At 47.7% G+C, this 27,383-nt stretch overlaps 2 protein-coding genes across 3 annotated transcripts in view; one reads left to right on the top strand and one right to left on the bottom strand.

The window, feature by feature from the left end:
- Positions 1-234: 234 nt before the first annotated feature.
- LOC144179853 (uncharacterized) overlaps positions 235-27,383 on the bottom strand; it is a 65,656-nt gene continuing 38,507 nt past the window's right edge. Inside the window, exons 8-9 of the mRNA XM_077708280.1 lie at positions 19,561-20,023; positions 235-16,954 (exon numbers count right to left, since the gene is read on the bottom strand). Coding sequence (XP_077564406.1) covers positions 16,554-16,954; positions 19,561-20,023 — 864 coding nt within the window. The 3' untranslated portion in view covers positions 235-16,553. The remainder of the gene's footprint in view (positions 16,955-19,560; positions 20,024-27,383) is intronic.
- LOC144179117 (uncharacterized) lies at positions 20,705-26,190 on the top strand. Of its 2 annotated transcripts, none has more exons than XM_077707346.1 (4): positions 20,705-20,854; positions 21,248-21,337; positions 22,229-22,352; positions 26,071-26,190. In XM_077707346.1, exons 1-4 carry the CDS (start codon positions 20,807-20,809, stop codon positions 26,118-26,120), a joined length of 312 nt encoding a protein of 103 aa, XP_077563472.1. In that variant the 5' UTR covers positions 20,705-20,806; the 3' UTR covers positions 26,121-26,190. The 2 variants fall into 2 exon arrangements, with proteins under 2 accessions (XP_077563472.1, XP_077563474.1); XM_077707348.1 differs by having other exon boundaries at positions 24,291-26,190.

Below are 27,383 nucleotides of genomic sequence, written 5' to 3'. Positions count from 1 at the left end.
GAACTTAAACGAAGTGCTCAGTGTAGCAAATATTGACGAACTGAAGAGGATAATTTCCAATTTCTCCAGCACGCTTCAGTAATTCCTGTCAAAAAATAAACTGTTCACTTAAAAAGGTTTCAGAAATTTTTCCATGGCATATAAAACAAACATACAGCAGCTATCCTGCTTGCCACGTGAACGGATGGTGAGGTTGTCTCGAGCAGCTCAGAGAGATGGACGCAGGAAAGCCGCTGACGGGTTTGACAAAACACACATTTAATACACACTCAAAAACCCTAGCGCAAACCACTTAATAAACCCACTCAACAAACCGGATAGCAATCAAACCTCAAACTAAATATCCTGAAATACAATTCAGAGCAAAACCCAAAAGTATCTACAATAAAGTTCTACACAATCAGTTCATATACACTCCTTACATCGAGTCCTAGTTATTGTCTTTCCTACCACAACTCCCAAGTTGTGTCCTACGACTGTGTCCCTAATGAACTGGCCTACCCCGCTGTCGTCGGCGCTGACATGTCGCACCCGTTGCGTGGCCGCAACTCGGTGGTAGCCGTCCTCGTCTTGCTTCGATGCCGGCTTTCGATGTGCTCGGTCGTTTCTTAGACGGCGTGGGCTCCGCGCGTCCTGACGTTTCCTCTGTGGCTACCCCCTGGTAGCCGCTGCCGCTGGAGGTCCCAGGTAGGTCGCGGCACGAACACAGCCCTTTGGGGCCGTCGAAGCGATGGTCGACGGAGCATGGACGTTGGCTGCAGGTGCCTGACCTACGCCACCGCTGGGGCCACGAAGACACAGGTTCGTGGTGCGCCTACGATGCTGTAGCCGATGCAAAGTTGGCCCGCTCTCGCCCAGGCTCGGTAGGCATGGTCGATGGCCTGGCCACGTCCCCCTGGCTCGTTCCTTGAAGGTCACGTGCTCCTACCGCCTCCTGGTTTCTTGCCTCCCCCCCTTCTCCTTGTGCACCCCACTTTTAATCCCTCTGGGCTTGATCGCGGCATACTCTGATTGGCTCCTTGCCTTTTTATGTCCATATATGGGCATCAAGCCACTTGTCTCCTGCGCGGCATTCTCTGATTGGCTGAGCATATTTGACCACGATGCCTCGGTGTTTAGGTTAGCTCAATGGTGCGCTCCTGGCGCGCACTTGAAATGGCCGTTTCTTTGTTCCTTTTTCGGGGGATTTTGATGCCTGCCCTCTCCGGGGGGTGCCCTTGACACATGACACTGCTGCTGCAAGCTTTAATCGCATGTGCTGACCTCAACCACAAAGTGCTTCAGTATTAATGAAGCCAAGGTACATAGGTATTCTGACAAGCTGAGATGAACACATTACTCTTTTTTTAAATACTGAACGACAGTTTCAGGGCCTTTCATGCCATTCTAGAAAGTAAACTCTGCATACAAAGCAACACAAGGCATGAAAATACATTAAATTCACATTTGAATCCTTGCCACCATGCCTTCATGACATGCTGGTACAATCCCCACTTTGCACTTACTCACGAGCTCCTTTGCCGTTGATGACGTGAGATTTTTATTGAAGAAAAAAAAAACACCCCCACCGCGGATGTCCCCGCAGGTACTAAAATCTTAAAAATAGGTTCTGCAAAGGACCTTCCTCTCATGCCTAATATAAACGTTCAAAAAAAGTGAAGACCAAAATTAGCACGAGCGCGGTAACAAACTTTTCAAGTGCTGTGGTATCAACGCATCCTTGTTAATAAGCCTTTATTTTTATGTCTACAAGCATGAAGTTAGACAAGTTAGCTGTTTATGCAATGTCCCCCACAGAAAAAAAAAAAGGAACACTACAGTCTTAAAACGATCAATTTTGTGAATCAATTAACCAGAAAGTCGGGGACTTTGGAACAATGTCAGTATGTAGCTAGGCTTTCTTATCCAACGTTGAGCAGGGCAGCCGGAGTGTGACCACGTTACCAGGGAACTTAAGGTTCCTAATAGCACTATGTGAATTTTTATTTTTCTCAATATTCAAACAGTTTCAATACTCCTACATTTTCTTTTGTCAGTGAGCTGTTTTTGTAGCTGTTGGAGTCCAAAAACCTGAGGATCTGTGCCCTAAATTGCGGAGTATATGTGCCTCAGTAGTGTGGGCCATCGTGTGTGCTACAGGTCCTACCTGGGGAGCAATGGTGCTGCACAATGCTACATACTACCATGCAGCCCATCCAAAAAGCCAGATCCACTGACAAATACCAAGATGCACTTAAAACTCAGAGCAGGCATTCCAACTTGCAGACCTCTCTCTTGGCTCGCCTGTTCTGAATGCAACATTATTGAGGTGCACTTTTTATGGCTGTAAGGTGCGCGCAAGCAGAGTTTGCATGACATTGAAGACATTGTCACGTAACCGAAGATGACACCGGGTTGTTGAAAGAAAAAAAATTTATTAAAGTGCACTTGCACTTCGCAATGAACTCGAAAAGTACACTAGCGGCAAGGAAGCAGTCAACAAGGCGACTTGCATGGTCGAGCATCGGTGAATCGAATGCTGCAGTGTTTGCCCTGCGCGTATTTGTCTCCCAGCACTATTCTTTCCGGAACCATCGAATTACATTGAGAACACTGTCGATCAAAAAAGAGCAGTCTAGTCTAAAATGACAACCCCTGGTGAAACACCCTCACTATCAAACAAGACTGCCCAATGCCGCAAAAGGATAAGATTGCCAGGCATGCCCAGGCGCTGGTGACAAAACTTAAACAGGACATTTTCGAGGTGAGGAGGGGTGGGGGTATGGGGGACCTGAAGATCTTTTAAACGAAGAATTCTGGGGTGGGGGTGGGACAAATGTTTACAGCAATGACGACACTCTGTCTGGGAGGCCACTACTGGGAGCCACTTTACTCTCTTTTTACACATAATTCATGCCTGAAAAGAGTGAAACTTTCAGCCACTGAGGCTGTTGGTTGTTAATTCACTGTAAAAAGATTTTTCTCGTTCAGCTAGGAACATTGAGAGGGTGCAGAACCACACAGACATGAACTGACAACTACCAACTTGACTTTAAGGCGAAAGACTTAACTCTTTCATGACCGTTGGAGAATGGACCTATTTTTTAGGGGTCCAAGAAAACATTTTTTCTGCTAAAAGAAATTAGTTAGGCACTAATTACAGGAACAAAAAATTCAGATTATTTAACGGCCTTTAGTTTTTCAAATGTTTTCACACATCATAGTTATGAAAAAAAATACCAAAATCGAAATTTTTGTCCAGTTGTCGAAGTGGATTATAAAAAAGGAGTTGTATATAACAAACCACCGGTACAAGAAAAAAATTAGAATATAGACATTTTGCAGAGAAACATATCAAAAACATGACCTAGAAAAAATTTCAACTTGCGCGGAACAGTTTGTCAGATATAAAAAAAATGTTAGCACGCGTGGTACTCGTGCTATGTGGTGAAGCGCAACCTCCATTTAAAAATGTGCAATTTCAGGTGGTTCCCTAAAGAAATCTGGCGGTTTGACATTATTAGAGGCACGAATTTGCCACCATGTAATGTAGAAACATCTTGTCAATGATTGACTTCACATTTACGGCCAGCACAGTATTTGGGACAAGCACACGATGCGGAAAAACAGCATGAAGTTGAAAATGAAACTCCGTGGTTGATACTTGTTGACGTTCACTGTCAGTTACCTCTCAAAACATAAAGTTGCACTTTATTATCTTCCGACTCACTACTGTAGCCTTGCTTGCAGGAATGAGGTGCAATACGCTAGAATTGTGTCCTGCAAACTTTGGCCAAGTAGCTGTTGCGCGATAAAAAGGATCAGCACAACGAGCTTCCTCCATTGCAGCGCCACCTAACATTTTCAAAAAGAAACGATACCAAACCTGTTGGAGACTCCGTCCGGATAGACAGTTCAACTAAGGAGCAACGCTAGGCTCCCGGAGATACCCTCGTATGCAAACGAAATTGGAAGGCGAACAGCTGGCGGTGTGTAAGTGTAAGGCCGGTTTGAAGCGCTCTCCTCGTCAGAACTGGTATCTGGCAACTGGGCGTTATCTTTTGACTTGCATTGGAAGTTCATTGGAAGTTCTATCACAGAAATCGGGGTAGGGTTGGGTGAAATCAGGAGTGGCATGCTTTTTTCAAGGACCAGTCGTGGACACTCAAGGCGCCATGGCAGGTAGGCTTGAAGTTGGGTAACTGCGTAGTAGCGCCAAATATGAATTTCGCGATGCAGAAACAAAACCGAAACTGCTGTAAACTGTTCGTGAGTGGTCCTGTGGTAAGTAGAACTACAACACAACTTAGAACAACATGCGCAAAGGCAATAAAACGGCCTGAAATCATAAAGTAGCTTTGCAAACAGGCACTGCTTGATATTTTCGGCCGATTTCAGAAAATATTACTGTCAGAGTGCAAACCTGACGATTGAAAATCATTTGCTGATTCACCATTTGTGCCCTGATAGCAAAAACCAAACACTGATGCAGAGTAATTATGAGTGGAACGCATTCTTCGTTGGTAGCAGTGACGCGTGATGACCACGCCCCTTTTCCACATCCAGCTGGTGCAAACGCGTGTCAAAAATCAGGTTTTTGTTGCAAAACTAAAAACAAAACTCATTTTGAAAGGGCATTTTCTGAGCTAACTCCAAATAACTTTACTTCTTCCAGCAACACCTGGAATGCTGTGAAGATGGGCTCCCAAGGCATCGTTCAAATTGAGCGATTTTGAATAGGCGCGGTCACGAAGGAGTTAAATGCCTCATCGTGTGAAACACATGCGCTGTCGCTGCCCGATGAAAAAAATTGCTGCCACTGGCAGCGTCGCTTATGCCAGCTGACCAGTGTCGTTCCGGACAAGCCCAACACACCTGGTGGCTGTTAAGCACCATCGGCTGGCATAGCTCCACACCAACTGCTTCTACTACGCCAATGCTTCCCCGATCCTGGAGAAGCTGTAATAGCAAGCGACACCAGTCTGCTGCCTGTCGAGGTAATTTGCCCCAAAGACAAAGGAATGGAAAGGAAGAGGCGTGAACACAACATAGCAGTAGAGAAGTTGCTAACATGTATAGACTGGGGAAGCCATAATGTATTTGCCTTCAAAGCACGTAAGAAAACTCTTAAGTTATCTGAAGAATTGTTTGTTATTTAGCTAAAGAAATCAAAGAAATGAAAGCAAACCAGCAAACAATACCGATAAAGAGGAAAGAAGGGGGCATCACACGACTTTTTTGACACATAAGACTAGTGCTTGGTATTTGTTATTGAAGGTCATGACCTCTGCTTACTTTTGCTTTTTACAGCGGGGCTGTTACAGGCTAACTCCACTGTTTCTTTTTTTTTCCCCATCGGTAGGACAAGAAAAGACACTCAAGTGCTCATCACCCCGGCACACCCCATCCCTTTGGTCACCTGTTCGCCTCCAGTGCTTCATATTTTGATATAACATGGCATATATCGCCCCTCAGAAATGTCTTCCCAGCAATGCACTTGTGCTATAGGTGAAGCCGACTTTAAGATTGGTGTAAGCTTGGTTTTTGTAAGCTAACTTTTCCAGGTTGTGTGTTGCACAGTGAAGTCTACTCATCCCTCTTCACCTGGGACTGCCTTCCCAATTAGGCCACCAGTTTGCTTCCGGCACTTCACATTCTGACACAAGATGGCCCCCCAACAGTCCACTACTGCTCCCCCCGAAAAAATTACTTCCCAGCAAAGCATGTGTGCTTAGAAGTGGAGCCGACATTAAAGAAAGCAGAGTAATACCCCTGCCACATGGCAAATTTAATGTCATTCCCATCGATTGTCATTCGTTCAAAATGACATTTGTTTGCTGCCACACGAGAAAATGTAATGGCATTTGATCCAAATGACATTAGGAGCTGAATGAGTTTGCAGAACCCATTCAACTGCGTTCTGCCAGCAAATGTATCATCTCGACACCAGAGACACGGTGGGAATGCCCACCCAAAACAAATTACTAAAGCGTCGGTAGCGTTATAATATTTTTACATGCATATAATTTTTAACCATCTATTTATTCATATGAAACATGCAGAATATAGTTGTAAAAAAAACTGCGAGTCTCGCTACCAGGCCAGCCTCAGCCAGTGTGGTGGGTGCCTGCGGCCATGTCTGTTTATATGATGCTCATACGTGTTCAATAAGTTGTTGTAACTGTACTTAAAGTGCATTCAAAAGGTGTTTAAGCTCTTTTAGCTCAGTTGCCGCAAATATTGAAGCGCCTATAAAATATTTTCTCTATGCAAGTTTTTACCCATCACAACTGCCACCATTTCCAAATGACACAAAGGGACCCGCAACACTCTTTGTGCAGTGCAAGTAACCCTGCGCGACGTTTAGGTTACACTGCCAGGAATATCTGAGCCAATACTACAAGTGTACGTGAAGCGGTAAGTGCACAAATCACTGTGAAGGGCGCGGAAAAACCAATCGCGCTCTCTTCAATTCTCTTCATTATGCACCCCTGGCACGGCCTAAACGACGTCATTTGGGCCATGGCTGTCCTATCGGCTGTCGCTGGTGCATTTCGCGGCTTTTTTCTGGGATTTCCTGCGACCATCCACCATCGTCGGCGCTGTGTAGCAAGCTCTTCTATGTCTGAACCTGTACACACAGTTTTGACATTTCTTTTGTGTTTTGAGTGCAGAGTTTGAGTGACGGACTCAATACTCCCCTTTCCACGAGGCCAGCTGGCAACAAACAATTATTGCTTCGAAAACGCCCTACCAGCCTGAGCGCATGCTTGCGAGCAGGCACCCATGCTTGGTTTTTTTGTGGCACCAGACCGGAAATAGACGCCTCCACGTTGCGGAGAAAAGGAGAAAACTCCCCGGCATGTGATATGTCGAAGGCCGCCGAAGAGAACGACGCAGGCCGCCCCCCTCTCCGGGAGAGAGCGTGCAGATTTCGCCGCGTTGACCACGGTAGAGTTGAGAGGAAACAATTATGCACAATTTCTCATCGCGCATAGTTTCGGAGATAGTGAACGGATTTTCATAATTCTTGCGGGAGGAGATTGCTGGGACAATAGACTTTACCCTAAAATACATTCCGAGTAGTAGATAGCCAGTGTTGCAGGCTCCCTTTAATTTTGGCCAAGTAGCAGCGCATCATAAAAATGGAATTAAGTCTGTGGGGGCCAAACTACAATCGGGGCGAGGAGGCGGCGACGTCCTCCTCCTTGGTGGGGCGAGGGCGATCCTCGCGCACCTCCCTCTTCTCCCTACGAGGCGACGGAGGAATGCGCATGGGAGACTCCCCGGGGGAGACCGCCCTTGGGACACGCAGCGATCGCACGGTACGTAAATGCCCTTCGGCCACTTTTGGCCGTTTCTTGCATTGGCCGTTGTTTCCCACTTCCGTGGGTCACGGCACCCGCCGTGTCGCTTTGCGCATGCCTTGATTTGCGTCAGTGCGTTTATCTAGGATGTCCGGCGAGTCTCCGCGGGCATATTCCACTCCTTGGTGGGTTGCCCCGCGTCTGCGCTGTGACAGCTTGCGCCGTCTAAGGTCAGCAAGCGAGCGCCGATGCCGCCCGGTCGAGTCTAGTAGCTTGAAATGTGTAGCGGCCACAGAGAGCCCCCTTCCCCTATGTCAGTGAGCGTTGCGGCCGGCCAACGATAGCGGACGCTAACTGCTGCCCGACTATGGGCTGGGCACACGCTGACGGGTGTATGCCCCAGGGGCTAGGTGCGTAGTGCAGTGTAGTGTTTGTATCGTGGTTGTCCGCGTAATAAACCCCTGTACTATGGAAGGTATTGCTTCCTTGTGAAGTGACTGACAATGTACATGCGCGGCGAGAGTTGTGGCTCGCTCTGGAACCCGTTGTGGGCAGAGTCTCTCGGCAGGGCAGTTCGGTGCTGCGCGAGAGCAGTGAGAATAACGACGGCGCGTTATTCTATTATTTCATTCTATTATTCCTTAATGCCAAGGATTAAGGATAGGATGATGTCCACAAGTCGAACGAATGACATTCGATGGGAATGACCATAAATTTGCCTTTTGGCCGAGGTATAAGCTTGGTCTTTGTAAGCTAGCTTTCCCACGCTACGTGTCACCCAGTGAAGCCTACTCCCAACCCCGCAAAATGCTTCACCGGCGTGACGGAGCAGTTTGAGTGGGCGTTTGTGGCTAACAAATAACCCCCAAACGGCTCGGTTGGTGATCCACCTTCACCAGAGATGGAAATCCTGCACCACGTGGTATGGGAGTGTCAGAAAACCCCATCCCTTATCCCCATTCCTCACCCAACCTGTGGGCAGTGGCGGGCCAGCTGGCCAGCACCGACTTCTCAGTCCAGTGTAGCCTGGTGGAGAGGGCCTAAGCAGCCAGCATGGACCATGGTTTCCCGGACTAGGGGAGACCCTTCACGGGGCAGGCGCCCAACCATCAGCACCTTTCAAGTTCACACACTCGCTCATCATGCTTTGCACTTGTTTCTTAAACACATTTGCCACACGGAAACAAACTTCAGTGCCTAGTGGGCTTCAGTTGTACCTCTGTGTTTCTTAACATTCAGAATGTTTCCTCTTAAAACAAGAAGCACAAAAGCTTCGCTTGTCATCCACTTTTGCAGGGCCAAAGTGGCACGTTAATTGTATATAAATATCAGAGCCCGTCTACCCAGTGAAGACAGGTGGAACAGGGTAAATGGGTTTGGGAGCAGTCCTGGGAGCAGGCAAAAGTGCCTTTTGTAGCAGGTTTGGAGCAGCGAGAAATGCAATTTGAAGCAGATGTAACACCATTTCACAGCATTATGGTGCCTCCCTAACCTCCCTGCTGGCCTCTGTGCCAGCCCCATCCAAGTTACGTTTCATCTATCCACTACTCAGGCGTTCTACCATCCACTAGAACCTACACCGGCCCGGAAATGCAGTTCTTGTACTACACCTGGAGGTTTACAACACGCGGAGCTATCTACCTTCGGCCCCAGCGAGCATGCCTCATTATTATTGTTCAAAGGTCAAACGTCATGTGCAGAGCCAAAGGGGATCAAGTAACAGACCCGTAAAACAAAGCGTTTGGTTGCATTTTTTCTATCGAACAGCGGTTTTAGTGCGTGTGATGCTGAATATAGTTTTGTCCTCTCCTTTCACAGGGTCGTGAAAGTCCATGAACTTACGGCATGGACTATGTGAAATAGACCGAGGCACAACTGATGTTGGACCATCCCCCGCTAAGCAAAGCTAACCCCAAAGTTTACCGGCCAAAATGAGTAAAAGCGGCAATAAAAGCGGACTGAATTAAAAAGTGAGGACAAAGTATCCAAGAACCTGTTTGTTCAATACATGCTACTAAGGAAAGTTGCAGGCAGCAAAGCCAGGATCGTCAAAAATGGGTGACAAAATTTACTTCTAATAAACTACAACCTTTCATGTGAATATTATTCTACCTGTTTGCGATAAGCCACAAAAATATTTTGCTTTTGGTCATTTTCCACTGATTGTGGCTCAGCGGCCGACGCCGGCAAAAGGAGGAGAAGGCGCTTAGAGCCTGCGGCCTTTTGGCTAAGCCAAAGACAACTTTCATAGCTGGTCCCGGCTTTGATGAAACCGAAACCATAACTGCCTTGATGAGACCGAAAACACAATGTTTCAGCCAAGTTTTCAGACACGGGGCATCACGGTGGTCTAGGCATGTGCGAATATTCGATTTTTTCGAATATTCGATCGAATAGTACATTATTCGATATTTGCTTCGATCCAAATTTCGATATTCAAAAAATTCGAAGTATTCAAGACTTACGAATAGTCGCCGCCCGATTATTCCAACTCGATGGGGATCATGTAAAAGTCCGAAAAAATAGATTCACAAGAAAATAAGTACCTTTATTCCGCATTGCAGCAAAAGGCCGGTAAGCGCATCGATATCCAGCAAAAAGCCTGTATTTTACGGGGTGTCATTCTATTGTTAAACGACATCAAAAGTACGATCAGTGCTCCCACCGATTCCGCATCGGACAACCGCGGCGCAGACAGCTCATCGTCTTCGGAGTCTGCGTTCGGCGCGTAAAGAATTTGACGGACAATGTGGTCATCAAAGACAAATCTTGCGCGGCGAAAGCAGTTCCGGATCGCGTCCGACGACACCTCTTTCCAAGTTTCTGACGGGATGATGATGGCCGAGAGCACGTCCACGGCGTACTTTCTTCACGTTGTTTGTTACATAGTCGGAGACTGTTTGCTTGGAAATGGAGAACTTCCTAGGAAACCCGTACTGAGGTCGGTCGCTTTCTACGAGACGAATGAGAGCGGCTTTCATTGCCGTTGCCTGACCAGTGGTCTGACACTTTCGCCGTTGGCCCACCGGCGGAGACTGCGATGCGGAATCAGTGTCACTTCGCACTGGTTGACGATTGTTTGTTGGTTGGCAATGTTCGGCGACGAAGATTTGTCACGGCACTAGAAGCACAGGAAGCATGGCACTAGTCGAGAGTCATGTGTCTTGCGGGTCTTGCAAGCCCATCAGATTAACAAACGAAAGTGGCTTGCTGCCGGATTGACTAGGCTGAACGAGGTCAAGCCGTAGCCAGTACGTCCTCTGTCGCGTAACAACAGCCGCATCGACATCGGCGTAAGAAAAAAGAAAGACAATCTAATCTGATCTCCAACCGTCTCCAACGCACCCGAAACAGTTCCAGGGAATCGTGCGTTGAAGCTCAAAGCTTTAAAGGGGTCCTGAAATACCTTCCGCCGATGCGTGGATGTACATGTAACCAAATAAAGCAATGTATTAGCAATCTCCTCCCGCAAGAATTTTGTTGAAGCGATGAGTATTAGCTGAGAAATCGTAAATCAAAAACCGCGCATTATCGTCGCGCCGCGTTTCCTCCTCCGTTCAGCTTACTCTCCGCTGTTGACAGCGAGCGAGCCTTCCCTCCCATGATGCTGCGCTCCTCGGCGGTGACGTACTTCCGCTATCGCGCTGCTCACACAGCCGTCTGCTACGGGCAAGCTTTGTTGACACCATGAATCCCGCACACCGCTCAAGGCTGGAAAAGCGAACGAAAAATCTGGCCCCATGTGTGCGGCGGCCTGGCCTTGCCCCTTCGCGGTGTACGTTACTGAAGTTCATATCGGCGGCGCGTGACTTTGTATCGGCGGCGAACTCGCAGCCGCATGGGGAGGATCCTGCGCTCGTTCTCTTGGATGCACAGCGCACTGTTTATCCAAAAAGCGCCGTATCAGACGTGGCACCGCTGGTGCCGGGTCTTATTTTGTGGCGGTGGTAATTCCTGCCGGCGGCGATACAGAACCCGTGCACAAAACGCCAGTTCAGCTTGGGGCGGCGCGTGGTGGAGAGCGGCAACGTTGGCAAAACATGCTCCGCCACGGCTCTGAGCTTCCTCGCACTGGAGCGAGCACCATTTCTTTGACAATATCAAACATCGGTTGTCCTGGCAACAAGGCACAAACCGCTCTAGAAGTCAGTTACGGTTGCGTGATCCTGGTTCAGCTTGGGGCCCCACCTCGTGGCATATGGGCACTGCAGGCATACTACTCACTCCCATTTGGAAGTGCGATATGCGTTTGGCATTACAGGAGGCGATGGTGTGTGTGTTGTGGACGCCTTTGTTTCGCGATGAAATGCGACGTTGTGCTTCTGCGGGTGGATAGTGCTTCCCATGGTCTGGATTATCTTTCTCAAGCGGCGTACGACTCAACCTCGCATGGGGTATGTGCAGTGTGCGTGGCTAAAAGCCATCTCGGCTTGTGCGCCAGAGTTAAGTGACTTGCTGTTCGTCCCCGCAAACCGCGCGCGAGGTGAGTGCCGAATTTACGAGGGGCAGGAGGAGGCAACCCATTGTCAGTCAATCGCGGTTCGGACTTGCAACGCATGTTGTGACGTTGTGTTCGTTCGAAACGCATTTCTGGATTGTTTGGAAGGTGAATAAAATGTATGCGTCAAACCCGGGCATTCGGCTCAGGGCGTTCTCTGCGATTGCAAGAAAGAAGTGCCACGGGGCTTCAACGCTTTCTTTATGGAACGTACTCAAGTAAGAGAATATTCATGTCGTGTTATGGCCCTGTTGCATTCAATACAAACGGTTAAGCGTTTGTCGTAAAATGTCCAAGCACTCCGGCACTCCGCTGGCAGATCAGCCGGTGAGCCGACGCTGAGCAGACGACTCATCTCTTTGCCGTGCGTGAAAAAGCCGCCCAATAGCAGGATGTCTAGCTCATGACGAACATCTGGGAATCGATGATGTAGACATGTGAAGATGGCGGCGTCCAAAAACACGAAGGAAGGGGTGAGAAAAAAGCGACAAACTTTGCAACAAAAGTGTGAGCTTTCCGCTGCGCGTAAAAGAGTAATACTTGGCACAGATGATGTTGACGACCCAATCTAACGATTACGCTAGTCAATTTAGTGTGCTCAAAATGCCTTTCAGGGCCCCTTTAAAGTGTGACTGAAACTGCTCTTTCTAGGAGCTCTGCGTTCGTGCGTATGGCAGACGGGTCATCGACAGCCGGGTATGATGAAAGTGAAGCCGGTGTTCATCGAAATCCGATATGAAACTATGAAACTACTTCTTGAAAGTGCCACCCGGAAATGAAGCTCGGTGCCTCAAATGCAAGGCAGTGCTGAAAACTCCACCGGGCACAACCACGACCCTCGCAACACACCTGAAAAGGCACCCCGATTCGTACAAGGCATTCGCAGGTGAGCGTCAAGCACGCGGGAGCGCCGTCAAGCAGAAGAACGGGAGTAAACCGAGTCATCGGCCGTCAGTAGCTGACAGTTTCAAGCCCGAATTGAAACCGACTGCACCCAAAGCCAAACAAATGACGGCAATGATAGCGAACTTCATTGCGAAAGGAATGCATTCGTACAGCATTGTAGAAGAGGACGGTTTCGTTGAAATGATGAAGCTTGCCATGCCCGACTACCCCATGCCATTGCGGACGACCTTCTCATGGGCTATCATCCCAGATATGTACGAGTCAAAACAAAACGAACTGAGGAAGAGTCTGCGAGACATTTTCAGTTGCGGAGCAGAATGCTATTCCATCACGACGGATGGCTGGTCATCGTGCTCGAACGATAGCTACGTCTGTGTGACTTGCCACGTGATGGACAAAGAATTTGAACAGCACGTGCACGCTTTAGCTTGCACAAACATGACGGTCTCCCACACGGCTGAAAACCTGGGGCAGTTCATCAAAAGTGTTATTGAGAACTGGGAACTACTAGCACCAGGCACCGTGCCAATTTACGTCGTCACGGACAACGCAAGGAATTTCACCTCTGCATTCGCACAGTCACCCTGGACTGGTGTGCAGTGCTTCGGACACACACTCCAGCTTTGCATCAGTGATGCTAAAAAAGAAGTGGCAGGCTTTTCGCAGCTGTGTGTGAAAGCCAGAGTCATTGTGGCTCGCTAAAAAAGGAGTACAAAGGCCCGTGGCCGTCTCATGGACATCCAAAAGAACATGGATCTTGAGCCACTTGAAGTTGTGCAGGATGTTCCAACACGCTGGAACAGTGAACACGCTATGATGAAGAGGCTTGTGAAGCTTCGCGTGCCTGTCAGCGTAGAGATGTCGGAATGTGACACAGTGGAGCCTCTCAGCGCAAGTGAGTGGAGGCTCATGACTGCAGCAGTACAGGTGTTGCAGCCCCTGGAGCAAGCCACAGCTGAGCTGTCAGGAGACTGCTACCCGACCCTCTCCCAAGTGATTCCCTTATTAGAGTGCAAAAGGTTGTTCTCGGTCGACACTCTACCGATGAAGCTGGATCAGTTGCCTCAAGCCTCATACGAAGCATCAAGATACACTTTCCAGATGAGAAGATGTGTCGCCTTCTAGCCTTGGCAATGTTGGTGGACCCCAGGTACAAGGACGGGTGCTACACTGGAGAAGCAGAAAAAAGATGGGCACGCACACTCCTCACAAAGGCTGTAGAGGAGAGCGCATCAGTGGACGAGCAACCAGCAGAGGCCTAGGAGACTCTTTGGGAGACACCCTGTGGGATGTCTTTTCCACTCTTAGTGCTGACACGCTCCAAAAGCCAGGCCATGAATACGCTACCAAGTGTATTGAGTACCTAAAGACCCCTCTCATCGCACGCACAGAAGACCCCTTGGCATGATGGAGGTGCCGGGGAAAACATCTGTACTCATACCTGGTCTCTGTTGCCCGGAGATACCTCTCGATCCCTGCAACCCAGACCAGGAGTGAAAGGCTCTTTTCAAGTGCAGGAAGCATTGTGAGCTGCAAGAGGGAGCTTCTCCTCCCTGACCACGTGCAGCAGCTCGTGTTCCTGCATGAAAACCGTCACTGACCTTTCTTTTGTACTGAATTAATAAATGAACTTGATGTGGCGGCTGCATAAATTTTGCTAGTAATTTTTCTCGCAACTATTCAAATTATTCGATTCGAAAATATTCGAAGCAGATTTTTTTTTTTTTACGATTTGCTTCGAATTCGCTTCGAACTTAAAAATCACTATTCGCACATGCCTACGGTGGTTGCATCTTGCGGCTCAATTCAGGCGCTGCAGCGCACGGCAGCGCTGATAAACGAGTTTGGCGCAACAGGGGCGGTTCGGCGCAAGATGGCGCAGTAAACAAGTTTGGCGCTCAATGACGCAAATGGCGCAGCTGTTCCAGCCCTGGCTAAAGGACGGGACGAGGAACTGCAACACAAGCCGCAGACTAGCAATTGGTCAGCACCTTTTGAATTCAGTGAGCCAGTGAGCGCTGTTTTGAATTCAGTCAAGTATGCACCAGCTAGCCCAAACCAGCGTACTAACGCAGCTTGGGATTCAGCTGTACTGGGGATTTGTTGTGCTGAATTGTAGCCACAGTGGCGTGATCTCTACGTCCCAGGCTAAGGACACACACGGCTGGCGGGCAGAGACAATGACATTTTACCGGAGTGTGGCTAGGCCAATCACGGCACAGGCTCTAGTGCGCCGCACAGGTGGTCACTGAGGAGCGGGCGGAATCGCAGAATGGCAGGGGGTAGCTACACGCCATGCACGGCAAGGAGTATAGCTTGTATTCTTTGGCGAGGCATGCATGCAGGAGACCATATGAGTGCGCCGTCATTGGCTATGTTGCCCTCCGCGGGATGGCGGTACTTATCCGCGCTATACACATGACGTGTGATGGACGTTCCAAACTCTACCCCACCAAACGCAAAGGAATGCCTCGAGACCAATGTGAGTGCGATTAATAACATCTCTGTTGACACCACTGCTGAGAATCGGGTTGAAACGGAGAAGACGTCGCACGTTGGTGTTTTTCTTTTCTTCAGCGTGCGGGCGCAGTGGCACCAGCTGCGCCATGTCTGTGGCGCTTCAGCCATGTCTGTGGGCATTGACAGCCAAACCTCCCAATGAATACCACCTATACAAGGCTCAAGAAAGAAGTAGTGGCAGTAAAGACGGCCATAAAGTCGGGCTGTCCCCATACTCCCTCCGTAGATGGCCGTGCTTCCCTGTGCAGCACGCAATGTGGGAAACCCAACTTTTGAAGAACAAGCTTATCGGTTCACTAAAGTTGGCTGCACCTACACACGTGTATCAATTGCAGGGAAGACGTTTTTGCAGGGACAATATGAGCCATCTCGCGTGAAAATACAACGACCGAAGGGCCGTTTTTTTTTTTTTTTTTTTTTAAGGCAAAGCTTTCTACGCCTCACTCATGGCATTCGATGTCACGCCAAAATGCACTGCAGGAAAGCCAATTTTAGAGAGAATGGGTTTCACATCGTGATGATGACCAGCGAAGGCACATTAAGTGTTAAAAAAAATGCTTCTCGTGGTAGTAATCAAACCTGGGTGCTTCGCTTTGCGAAGCCGACATCTATCCCATTGCTCTATTCTGACACAGTTGAAGCAGTTTAGATTTTAGACTTCAACTTTGACTCGGGCTGCATGGCAGAAAGCTCCGCATTTTAACCACCTTTTGTCTTAAAAAGGGGGTTTTGATTTTATGAATTTTTCCACACACTGAACAGATACCACCAAGCAAAGCGTCCACACACAATTGCAAGAACCTGGTGGATTAGACATACCCGGCTTCACTGTAACTGTGTGCAAGGGGCAAACACTGGATTCTGTTTCTCTAGAGCAGGCACCGCCACAATGAGAAATTACTGCATAACAGACATACAAGGAGCGTGAATCTGCACATGTATGAATGGTGACGCACTGCAATTGCCCCTTTTCAAGAAGGGCGTGTCGCTTCGATCATATCGGTTTACAGAGCTGCAGCTCGCAATTAAATAGTCACTCTACATACGCTAGTGGGCCGGCCCTTGTCCCGAGCCGCATGCACCTAACGCAAGAAGCCACTGCCTGCCACCGGTCCTACTCACAATCACACTTCCCTCTAGCGAGGGGCAACTGTTGCCCACCTGGTGAGACCACGATATGATGATCAATGAAGAAACTCAAGCTCGGAGCAAAGTCCAATTCTAAGAAGGAATTCGCCTTCCATTTGAGCACCCCCCCTCTTGGCATGCTGCGCACTTCCCTCGCTTCGTAACAATTGTCACAGACATAGCGTTCTTTCAATCACCTTTCAACGAGTGCTCGCTCACAGCCGGTGGCTGTGCTCCTCCTCCTCGTGCACCTTCTGCTGAAGGCGGTACGTGAAGGTCATTGGGCAGAAGAGGCAGCGAAAGGGCCTCTCGCCCGTATGGGTGCGCACGTGGCCCACCAGGGTGATCTTCTGGGTGAAGGCTCTGGGGCACAGGTGGCACTGGTAGGGACGCTCGCCCGTGTGGATGCGCAGGTGGGTCACCAGGTTGTTCTTCTGCACAAAGGCCTTGCCGCAGTGGCTGCACTGGTGGGGGCGCTCGCCCGTGTGCGTGCGCCGGTGCCTCATCAGCTTGCTCGAAGAAGGTGTCACGTAGCTGCACTGCTGGCAACGCAGCAGTCCACGACCCGTTGGGGGGCCCTCCTGCACCATGTGGCCATTCGGGGAAGAGGAAGGACCTGCAAGGGGCAGGAGGAGAACAATTGGGAGCCCTTCCACCAGCAAACCCGTTCACAGTGTACAGCAGTGAGCTCAGACAGCCAAACGAAGCAACAGAACGAGGATAGAACGAGCATGAAAGACGAGGGGATGCCTCCATAAGCACCAGGCAAACCACTCTGCGCATTCCCAATGTGGCCGAAACTACCCAGAAACAAACCCTCCCCTTTCTTGCTGGCGAGGCAGTCGGTCGCTCAGGAGGCTTCGTATATCCCTGTCTGGTTAGCCACCCGAGGGTTTACAGCACTCACCAGTGCAATCCATCAACTAAAAACTCCCAGAAGCATAAAGCCGTGACCTTTAGATTAAATTATGCTATCACCGCTGCAAAGGCAACTTACTTTGTGGCTTTTCAGGTGCTCAATAGCCACAAAATCGAGACCACATAAAACCACCCATACACATCAAATGCTTTTGTACCTGATTGAATTTTGAATGATAAGAAGTAGGATGCCTCCTCTTCTCTTTCTTTAATCCTTTTGGAAAGTCAGGGTCACAGCAAAATAAACAGCCCCGCTAAACCGACTAACTGGAATTTTTTTTGTTGCTGTTCTGAAAGAATTTCTCGGGGAACTTAGGTTTGCTCACGAGCTTTAAAGGCGAAAGCATTATGGCTTCCCAACACTACTCATCAAAAGATTTTTTTACCGATACAGCGTTTTTGCATCTCCTTCTTTCCTTTCCTCTCTTCGTCTTTTGGTAGAAAATATTTCGACAGGCAAACTGGTGACATATCCCGCCATGGCTTCCCCAGAATCAAAGTTGTCCACGTCTAATGAGCATGCGTTCTACCAAGTGCTGTCACATTTTCACAATTACCCTCCCAGTCACAATTTCGTGGCCACTGCTTCTCACTCACTAGCTAGCTGATCGTGCTAATACTTTGACTTTTTCCGCTGGCTGCTGTATGCAAATATTTATATCTACTAGTATTAAGAAGGTACGGCAGGCTCTCGCCATCATCAACATGCACCTTTCAACCCAGCTTGTACCAAGAGGCAAAACATGTCAATGAAAGTGAAGCTGAAACAAAAACCTCTGGCTACGCATCCTAAAATATTTTGCATTAAAAGGCCAACTGCACTCAAATTTCCACCTCTTGAAAACATCATTTCCGTATAGTCTGCCTAAAAAGACTTAATATGACAGATGAAATCGAAGTATCCACAGTGTAAACGACCTTCAAAAATAGGAGATTTTGAAAGCGAAATTGAGGAGAGTGCAGCCATTATGGCCAGGCTGAAGTAATGTTCCAGCCGGCCTAGCCGGCAAGTGAGCGGCGGCACGTGGCCGATCGGCCGCGGCAAACCTGTGCGCAATGCTTCGCTCTCACTGCAGTCCTGGGAGAAGCACGCCCAGCAGAGCTCGGCCGGTTCTCCTCGCTGGCCGCAATGTCCCTTTCACTTCATGGCTGTTTGTGTGATCCGCCAACAGGAGCACCGTCGCCTGTGACAGAGCTATTTTAAACGTTTATAACTAATTAACAACGCATTTAACGGGGCTACCAGTCATGTCCCAGCTGATTTGGTGGTTCGTACTGTATGTTCAAGGTCAATTTGGCCAAGGTAAAATTTGAGTGCAGTTGGCCTTTAACATTAAAAGGTTTGCTAGCCGAAGTTTGTCCATTTTGAAAAGCACATGCTCTGCAACAGTTAACTTTAGTTTCCCTCAAAGTACAACACGGGGCTTCTTTCACGTATGGTCAAACATTAGCATGCAGGCGTCATTTCTTTGCAAAAGTGACAACTATCCCGCACATCACGCAAGTCAAGTCACTGGGTCACAGGAGCAAGAACTTTTTAGTGACTGATGGTCACTAAACTGTTTCAGCCCAGCGTGTCCACTTTGCAACTGTCCAGTGCATCAAACATTAGCAAGATGACAACCACAACAGCATCAGGCGGCAAATGAAGCACACTGAACAAGGGTGGCCAGTGACGGGAAACAGCAGAGTGGTCCGTGTAACAAATGAGCGACAGGCTCAAACACTAACGAAGACGGCAACAAGGACACGTGCAGCACTTCACCTTGCAACCAAATGTTACTTCAACCATCACTCGTAACCCATCAACTACATCTCGAATATGGCCTTCAGCACTGAAGTGACGTATGGCTAAGCTCAGGCACTTGATAGCACTAGAGGTGACGACGAAGGGGAGATGCTCATGCACTATGGACTTGTTCCTGGCATTGTCAGAACGCAGACGGTGGCCTCTTCAGTGTCTCTTTTTTCACCCAAGCTCCACTTGGTCTGATGACGATACTGATGCCTGCATGCAAATATGAAAGGTGGCACAACAACCACTTTAGTTTTGAGAAGTCACAAAGCATGATCAACAAGCCACTGTGCGGGCTATGGAGCGTTGAAAATAGCAACAAGAAGGGCTGCATACAGGTTTCGCGTTGTGTTTGCTTTAGACTTTTGAATTTTCGCTGTCCACTGAATCTCGACACCTGGGGAGCTAGCACAGTAGCTTTATCGTGCTGCTAGCTCGGGAATGACGCTGCAGAGTTCGCCAGCATACAGAATACACCAGACAGTTCATAACTTTCGTTTCGCACTTACCAGCAGCTCGATAACGGCAGTTTCGTTTGCACAGTCGAGTGTACACAAGTGCGTATTTCGCAACCCAGCTAGCCTTTAAAATGAAGGAATTGGATATTTGCGGTCCGTTCGATTCACCCTGCACCTCCTGAACCAATTCACAGCAGTGCAAAGTCGGTTCCGGCCGCCATCCCGCAGAATCGGCGAAACCTGCACTGTTTTCGTCTGCTTCTGCACGGCTTCTGCATCCCCTCGGCAGTGAGTGCAGGCAAAGCCATGAACTCGCCCTGCACCCCTCGGGGCACCACAGATGAATCGAACGGCGCGGTGCAGGTGCCGCGAACCGCACCACTGAAACGAATGGCGAAGTGCTGCACCGCCTGAACGAGCTCTCGCGGTGCAGGTGAAACGAACGGGCCCTTCGCCGGCAGCAGGAATTTTTCAAGCGTGTCATAAGCCTGATATGAACCGCGTTCGAACTTACCTTTAGTAAAATTTGTTGTTAGCCTTGTTGTAAGGCGCGAGGTAAAACATGACCAGAGATGTTCAAAATAAAGAACACGTGCGCTAATTCTCAGAGCTACCGACACCTTGGGCAAACATTTGCAAACTACCGCTGATCTGCACTGCGGCTGTTACGTGAGCGAAAAAAAAAAATGAACTCGTACGCGTCCAGAACTCGATAAAACCGCTATCCATCATTCGTTGTTTCCTCGTCAACAGTAAGTCTATGTAGCATGGAATGAAACACCGATTGCGGCCGGCGTCCGGGTATGATACACCGTTAGTCGCACTCAGTTCACGCTTCTTCGGTGCTACGCTCCGCGAGGACGCGACTTTTCGTTTCCCTTGGAACTCGACCCACAAACGTTGCACGCAAAAAAGAAATACGGGGCCAGTTGCCAACTCTACGAGTTGTCAAACTGTCAAAACCACAGAGTTTGGTCGGTTGTGGTCAAAACAAAGCCGGTCGTGGTCAAAACATGAAACAAACAGCTCGGAGCGGCTAAAAGGAGGAAAGAAATCCTTGGGTCACGTGATCAAAACGTGACGTCACTGGGCTTGTTTTTGAGCGCCTAGGGACAACACCGAAGTAGGCGCAGCATTTCCCTGGGTCCCCCGAGTGAACGATTTGAGTACCCAGCGTGTGTTAGTGTTGATTGCTGCCAAGTGCGACATTTCAACAGAGACTTGCAGCCCATCGCCTCCTGTACCTGAGCTCAGCGTAGATCAGCCATGGCGGTCTCCGGCGTTTGCAGTCACAGACATGGAAGAGCGGAAAAGAGGGCATCGATGCGCTCATTTTCCCAGCAAGGTCAGTAACATCGCTATTTTATGTTTGTTGTAGTTTTTGTGTTTATACCACTGTACTGTGTACCCTAAAGCTGCGTGAATTCTTGCTTACGTGGCCGCCTAGCTCGGCCTCCTAGCTGTATTGTGATGTTAACGATTTTTGTATAATCTTGAATCAAATTTAGCGTGCGCTGCATACTTGGGCGAGGAACAGACACAATGGAAAACGACAAACCAGACGTTGGCGCGCAAACCAACACCTGCTTCGTGTATCCAACGTAGTACGTGTGGATTCTTTTCCCGCTCCCTGTTTCTCGCCCAAGTATATGCAGCACACGCTAAATTCAAATTACGATGCTATGTCCTTTCACACTCCGGCCGCAGTTTCAAGCGTTTCATTTTTCCTTTTGTGTAGGAGCCCATAACATTGCTCAAGTTTGATCGAACCGGTGGCGTGCACTCCCCGAAGCGCTGTCCTGGATGTTTGAAGTGCAGTGCCTCGATCGTAAGTATGCATGTGTTTGATAGCGTTAATCTCGCGAGTATGCCGTGTGCACGCATCAACGTTCTAGCTCTTCGGGCAGTTAAGTTGCGTTGCGGGAGATGAATGGAAAACGTCGCTTCTGTGCAGAGAACGTAAGGATATCGCGGCCAAAGGGAAAAACAAAAGCGTGAAATCGTGAGCCAAAAAAGACGGAAGAGGGAGAGAGAAAGGATAGACCAAATGACAGCGGCAGAATCAGATCGTCCAAGGGGCTGTGAAGGTTAAGCGGCATTTTGGGCCCTTTATGAGGAGGCACCAGGAGCAACTGTCAGTAAAGTGTACATTGAAGGTGAATGGAAGAAGCTGCATATGGGACAAATAGGATGTGGCAGGGCATAAAGCCACTGAAAATTTGAAAGCACACAAATAATGCGTACAGGCAGGAGGGACACACCACAGCCTCGTCAAACAAAGGGTGGCACCCACACTTTTTATCATGTGCAGGAAGATTTGCACCCGTTGATTTCGTTACCGTAAACAAGTGCTCTCCGAGATGGACGCTTAGACGGCGTCCTGTCTGGCCCACATACACGGACTTACATGACAACGGAATTCTGTAAAGCATGCCAATCGTACAATGAACTAAATGCTGCGCAAGGTTAACACTGCACTCGTTCCTCCCTTTACTTCAATAATCCTTGTTATTAACAATGCGGCAGAGATTGCCCACTTCTGCTTTTGCAGACAACACAGGACAATGTGCTGTATGTGTGTTCTTTTTCTTGTAGTCAGTTGTCCTGTGTGGTCTTATTCCACGTCGCCATCTTTTACGCATTTTGTTTTTCAAAGATGTATTATTAGCCTACCCAACTTTCAGTTGTGCTGACACAGCATTTAATCCTGTTCCTGCAGCATCTGCATAGGAGGGCTTCCAGTGGAAAAAAAGAAGTGCTTGGACTTGGCCCCTACGATGTTGGTGCAGGGCCTGGAGAGCAAGGCTTGGTCTACATCCTTTCTGGGTACCCATGGAAAGCAGGTGAATGCCTCCACAAGTGGGTCGTTTTGTGGTACACTCGAAATTAGCCGCAGACAGACTGTGTCTGCTCGCAGACCACCCTGGTAGTATGACAACCAAATATGTAGCTGTGTCCTAGTTACTGACGGGAAGACTTAACAAAAAATCAACTGCCCATCTGTTGAAACGACAAAAATGGGGGATGTGAAGCTTTCCGAAACCAAGTCCAACACCAAATTAACCAGCCCAGTACTGAACACCTGTTTCTTATTGGGACGGTCTGTTGCGCTGCAGTTGTGCTCTCTAGAGCTTTACTGATGCAGGCAATCCATGACCTTCTGTAGTGTACAACCATTGTCGTTAGATGGAGGTGTACATTTCCTTTGTAATTTTCCACTTCTATGCAAATCCAGATTGCTTCGACTGTGCTGGAATGACGCAATGGGATAGATGTCAGCTTCATAACATGAGGGACCCAGGTTCAATTCAGATCACGGGAAGCGTTCACTTCACCCACGATCGTCATCATTAGAAAAAGTTGGCTTTCTGCAGTGCATTTTGGGTGGACTACAGACATATCAGCGAGAGGCTGGAGGCTTCACTTTAGTAAATGAAACTGTACCAAGTACAGTATGTGCGTGAAGCTTAAGCATTGTACATGAGCCAAGCCAGGGAGGAGTGGTTATAGGTTAAATCCTTGTAAAGAAAGGACACAAAAAGTTCAATGTGAATCACTGAGCTTGCAAACTTGTCAGATCTAAACTTGACACTTTATTGTACCAGTCTTTCATGCTCAGCTGAGGAATGGTGGACAGATGGGGGCAACAACTGGCAGAAAGGGTCATTAGCTTGCAGTTCATTTGTCTATATAAATATTCTAAAAAAGTACTGGTATGAAATTCTCGTGTTACATTTTTCCCATTTCTATGGGTGCCTACCAGCCCAGGAATCATAGATTGGAACATTAGATAGTCAACCTCAGTATATATAATTATTTTGAGCCTTGTTTATTCGTGTCAGTTTTGGCTTGGACAGAACGAACACCAAGGCGGCCGCCATGAGAGAATGGCACTCTTGATGTCGCTGTTCTCATTGCATCATGGTCAGACTAGATGCGTGCCCTAGAGTGGCCCAAGCTGGCCACGGCCGCACACGTCTGGGCCACACGATATCAGTCCCAAAACTGTGACATGATTCACAAGGCAGTGCAGCGTGCACCATCAGCAGCCAGTGTGTTGGCTGAGTCACTGGAGCCCTAATGTCGGCAGTTTGGGGCGAACTGCATGGCGAGGCACTCCACGTATCTTGCTTATGCCAGTGTCGAAAGGGTATTCATTCGGAGCTTTCTTGTGCATGCAAATATTAAAATTGATTTAAAATATGTTATACTGAATGGTTGCTACTAAAATCTGCAGCTACAAAGGAAACTTTTTGCATAGTTATCTCAGCTTTGATATTTCAAGTACTCCTTTTAAGTAGAGCCTAATCATGCTATGAACGTTTAATAGTGGTGCTACTCCTTTAAGGTATTTTTTACTTGTTTTAAGCTGACTTGTTTTTAGTTTGGAGTTAAGAGAGACCGTAACATTCTGGCCGCCCAGCCGCCCATTTCTGGCCATTAGTATTTCTGAGTTGTTCTTCAAAACAGTTTTTGCTCGGCACTTCTCTGAAATGTCGAGGACACCTAACTGAACTTAGTCGTGATTAATGCATTATCGTGCAAAGGTGAAGCAATCTCCACCCTTGCGCTCACCTGGTAGAGCATCATCCTTACATCACAAAAAAAGCTTTGTTTTGCCAAATCTTTGCCACTTCATACCACTATAGAATTTGCTGCCAACATAGGGGTGCTCTCCAGCTGAATCAGCCTTAGGTGTCACAGGAGTGAGAGTAAGAACTTTAAAATAATGTTAGAAATAAGCACAATACAATAGCTTTCTATTTTGTAACTGTTAACAGGTCGACCAACCTCATTGCGACTGTAGGATGTGACTTGTTCGTAGAAGGGCAAAATCAGAAAAACAGAGACGAGCAAGTAAGTCATTGTTGTACTACAGCTTCTGCGACACCTAAGTTAAAGGAGCCATGAAGAGAAAATGCAAGTTGGTTTTATTCGAAAGATTTCGTGTTTTATAGTGCCCCCAGCGCTTGTCCGGATACAAACGGTGCTTTATTCACTGAGAAATAAACAATTTAGGTTAAAATTTTATTTTCCCGCTCAATCGTGCGTTTTCGTGGTCCCAAGTGACATCACTGGAACCGACCGCTCTGCAGCCTAGAGTACCTTCATTCACGCATCCGCCGTACAGGGTAGAGACACGTATACGCTGGCGCCGCCATTTTCGGTTGCTCGCTCGCCGCCGAAGCAAGTCATTGTGTCAAAACCGCGCTAAAATTATCGCCGCAACGCGGTTTACTGAAGAAGTTTGAATCATATTGTCTGTTTCGCGTTGCTAGGTCTCGTGGGAAACGAAAAGAATAACGCGTTGAGCCCGTTGGCCCAATTGCGGGGGCACGGGACCGTTCAAAGGTTGTCTCCCCCTGTACAGCGGTGTTGGTTTGTTCCCGCGTTTTTTTACGTTCCGTAACCTAGATGGCGCCACCATACCGTGGCAAGCGTTTGGTTTGTGTTTGCCCGCATTTAAACCTGGCTTGTTTTTGTTCTGGGAGAAAATATTCGTTCCCTGAAACAGTGCTCGCTCGACAAATGGGGTCACGTAAAACACCGTTGCTTGCGTCAATCGGCCAGTGTCTTCTGAGACAGCCCCAAGCCCCGTAGTGCTGTGCTGCTAAACCAAGCATGCTGTGCGCAGTACGAACAGCAGAATGCATCAGTACTTCTATGTTTACATGTGCTTTCATAATTTCCACTGTTTGTCCCATCATTCTTATTGCTTTGTAAAGAATGTGCCCTAAATTTAAGCGCAAATCGCTCGTTCGTCTAGTTTGTAATTACAGCTCTACCTAATTTGTGTCTGCTTCTGCCAGCCTCCGCCAATCGCAGAGCTTAGCTCATGTGACATCATAGGTTCTGTTGCGGGGAATGAGCTGGTGGGTCGCATGACCATTCCCGTTTTTCGTAATTATGTAGCTTATTTGAGCGAAGTTTACGTTAAAAGTGGTGTCAGTATGATTCTAACGAGACAATCTTTTGAATGAACCAAACTTGTGTTTTCTCTTCATGGCTCCTTTAAGCTGTCTGCAATTTACGTGCAAATAAAATTGTTTTCAAGATGCTTACAGTTTTTTTGCCTGGTTCAAAGAGACTGGTATAGTACAAAATTTTGAAGAAAGCTGGAGTTGGCCGTGTTTTTATTTGTATTAGGAAATGTGTGGAAATGTGCCATTTTATTATTTATTTTATAAATTTTTAACTGCTACAGGAACGTTAATTTGTAGATGTAGCACCATGTATTTGGTGTTCTATGTTTATTTATTCAAGATACCCTTATGGCCCCACTGACATTAATGAGGGGTGTGGTACCTGAGCAGATTAAACGAAGAATAATAACATAAGAGAATTCTGCCACGTGCGTACAAGAAAAAAAATAAAGGAAAAAAGATACAGCAGAAACGTCAGTGTCCACACGCATACTAAAAAACATACACGCAAGCAACACAATAATAGTGTACTGTGTTTAAGCTGTTTGTTCATTTGAATTGTGAATGGGAGGCTCCTAAGGAAATATATGTAGTGCTTGACCAGTTTTCAAAATGCTATTTCTTTTTTACTTTTCAGTGACAGGGGTCTCAACAAGCATCTGGATGCACCTACAATGTTTGTGCTGAGCACCTCTGATATGTCGTCTTCTATGGCCGTGAAACTGGGAATAAATAAAACTAAAAACTGTCTCCTTCATTTGGTATATTCCTTTTACATTGTTCAGGAACGTGGAAATAACATGGAGGACAATACCCAAGCACTTGCACGTCATCGTCCCCTGGTCACTTATTGGTATTTATGCTGCAGTTTAAACGAACTGCCAGGTAGCCAACATTCACAACCAATTCAAGTAGTAGGAGTGCCCATGCTACATCGGAGGACATTATTTTTTCTAGGGACCACTGGATTGTGCGAAGAGATGTGTCTCATCTCCTACTCGGATTCTTGCAGTCCACAGGACTAAGTGAGGTGTGGTGACATTGCGTGTCTGTTATTTTAGGACTAAGTGAGGTGTTATGACTTTGAGAGATTTGATATGGTATTGGGGACGATTAGGCGGAGCAATTGCCGGCAGCTATGCAAGGCTAAGTCCGCCTTATTCAACAATACATACTACTACTACTACCTCTCAAGCTGAAAAGTTATAAGACATTTGTCCGAGGAACATGTTAAAGGTCTTCACAAGAAGACATTAAGATTGAGATGCTACACTGCAGGTTCTCTTACAACAGCAGGTTCTCAAGATTTTGCATATTTTAATACTGGCCTTCACATCTGCTCTTGAAGCCTGTAAGTTGGAAGCAATCTAATGCTTGCTTTACATCGGTTACTACAAAGGGCTAGTGTCAGCAATCAAGCATCCTGCAATAACACAAATTTGTTTAGACTTAGATCCACTAAATAAGCTACGCTACCATCTATTGCCAATAAATATGCATTTTGGAATGACCACATCTGGAAACTGACTAGAGAAGGCAGTATCTTATCCTACGTTTCTTTTTAGTTTAAATGTGGCACACTGCACAAGTAAAACTGCTATTGCGATAACTGTTCTCCCGGGTGCACGCGCGGATGTAGTAAATCTCGCAGCCGTGAACGGATGATTTTCTCATCGTTCTTGAAAGAAGCAGAAACTTAAACGCAGAGGTGTCGGAGAAATGATGAAGAAGACGTCCTCCAAATCTGATTATTGGTTGGCGCGGGCCAGCAGTAATATATTAGGGCCACACAGAGGAGAAAGAAATTTTGAAGTTTTTTTAAGAATAAAGGAACCAGCGCAGGACAAACTCGGGGCGACACCATGGACACGGTCAGGCAGGCACGCTCCGCATTAAAAAAATCGTTCAGCAAGACACCCGTAAAAATTGAAGTAATTACAAAAGGAAGCG

The sequence above is a fragment of the Haemaphysalis longicornis genome, unplaced genomic scaffold, assembly GCF_048455015.1.
Source record: "Haemaphysalis longicornis isolate Haplotype H1 unplaced genomic scaffold, Haemaphysalis longicornis Haplotype H1 scaffold_4, whole genome shotgun sequence".
NCBI classification, from domain to species: domain Eukaryota; kingdom Metazoa; phylum Arthropoda; class Arachnida; order Ixodida; family Ixodidae; genus Haemaphysalis; species Haemaphysalis longicornis.
The sequence above is the reverse complement of the archived record's forward strand: the minus strand, read 5'-3'. Positions and strand labels throughout refer to the sequence as shown.

Excerpts from the sequence above, each read along its gene's own strand:
- LOC144179117 (XM_077707346.1), top strand. The coding sequence starts at position 20,807 with ATGGAAGAGCGGAAAAGAGGGCATCGATGCGCTCATTTTCCCAGCAAG. Across the intron at positions 20,855-21,247 it reads GCGCTCATTTTCCCAGCAAG|GAGCCCATAACATTGCTCAA; the intron begins GTCAGTAACATC and ends CCTTTTGTGTAG. Across the intron at positions 21,338-22,228 it reads TGAAGTGCAGTGCCTCGATC|CATCTGCATAGGAGGGCTTC; the intron begins GTAAGTATGCAT and ends CTGTTCCTGCAG.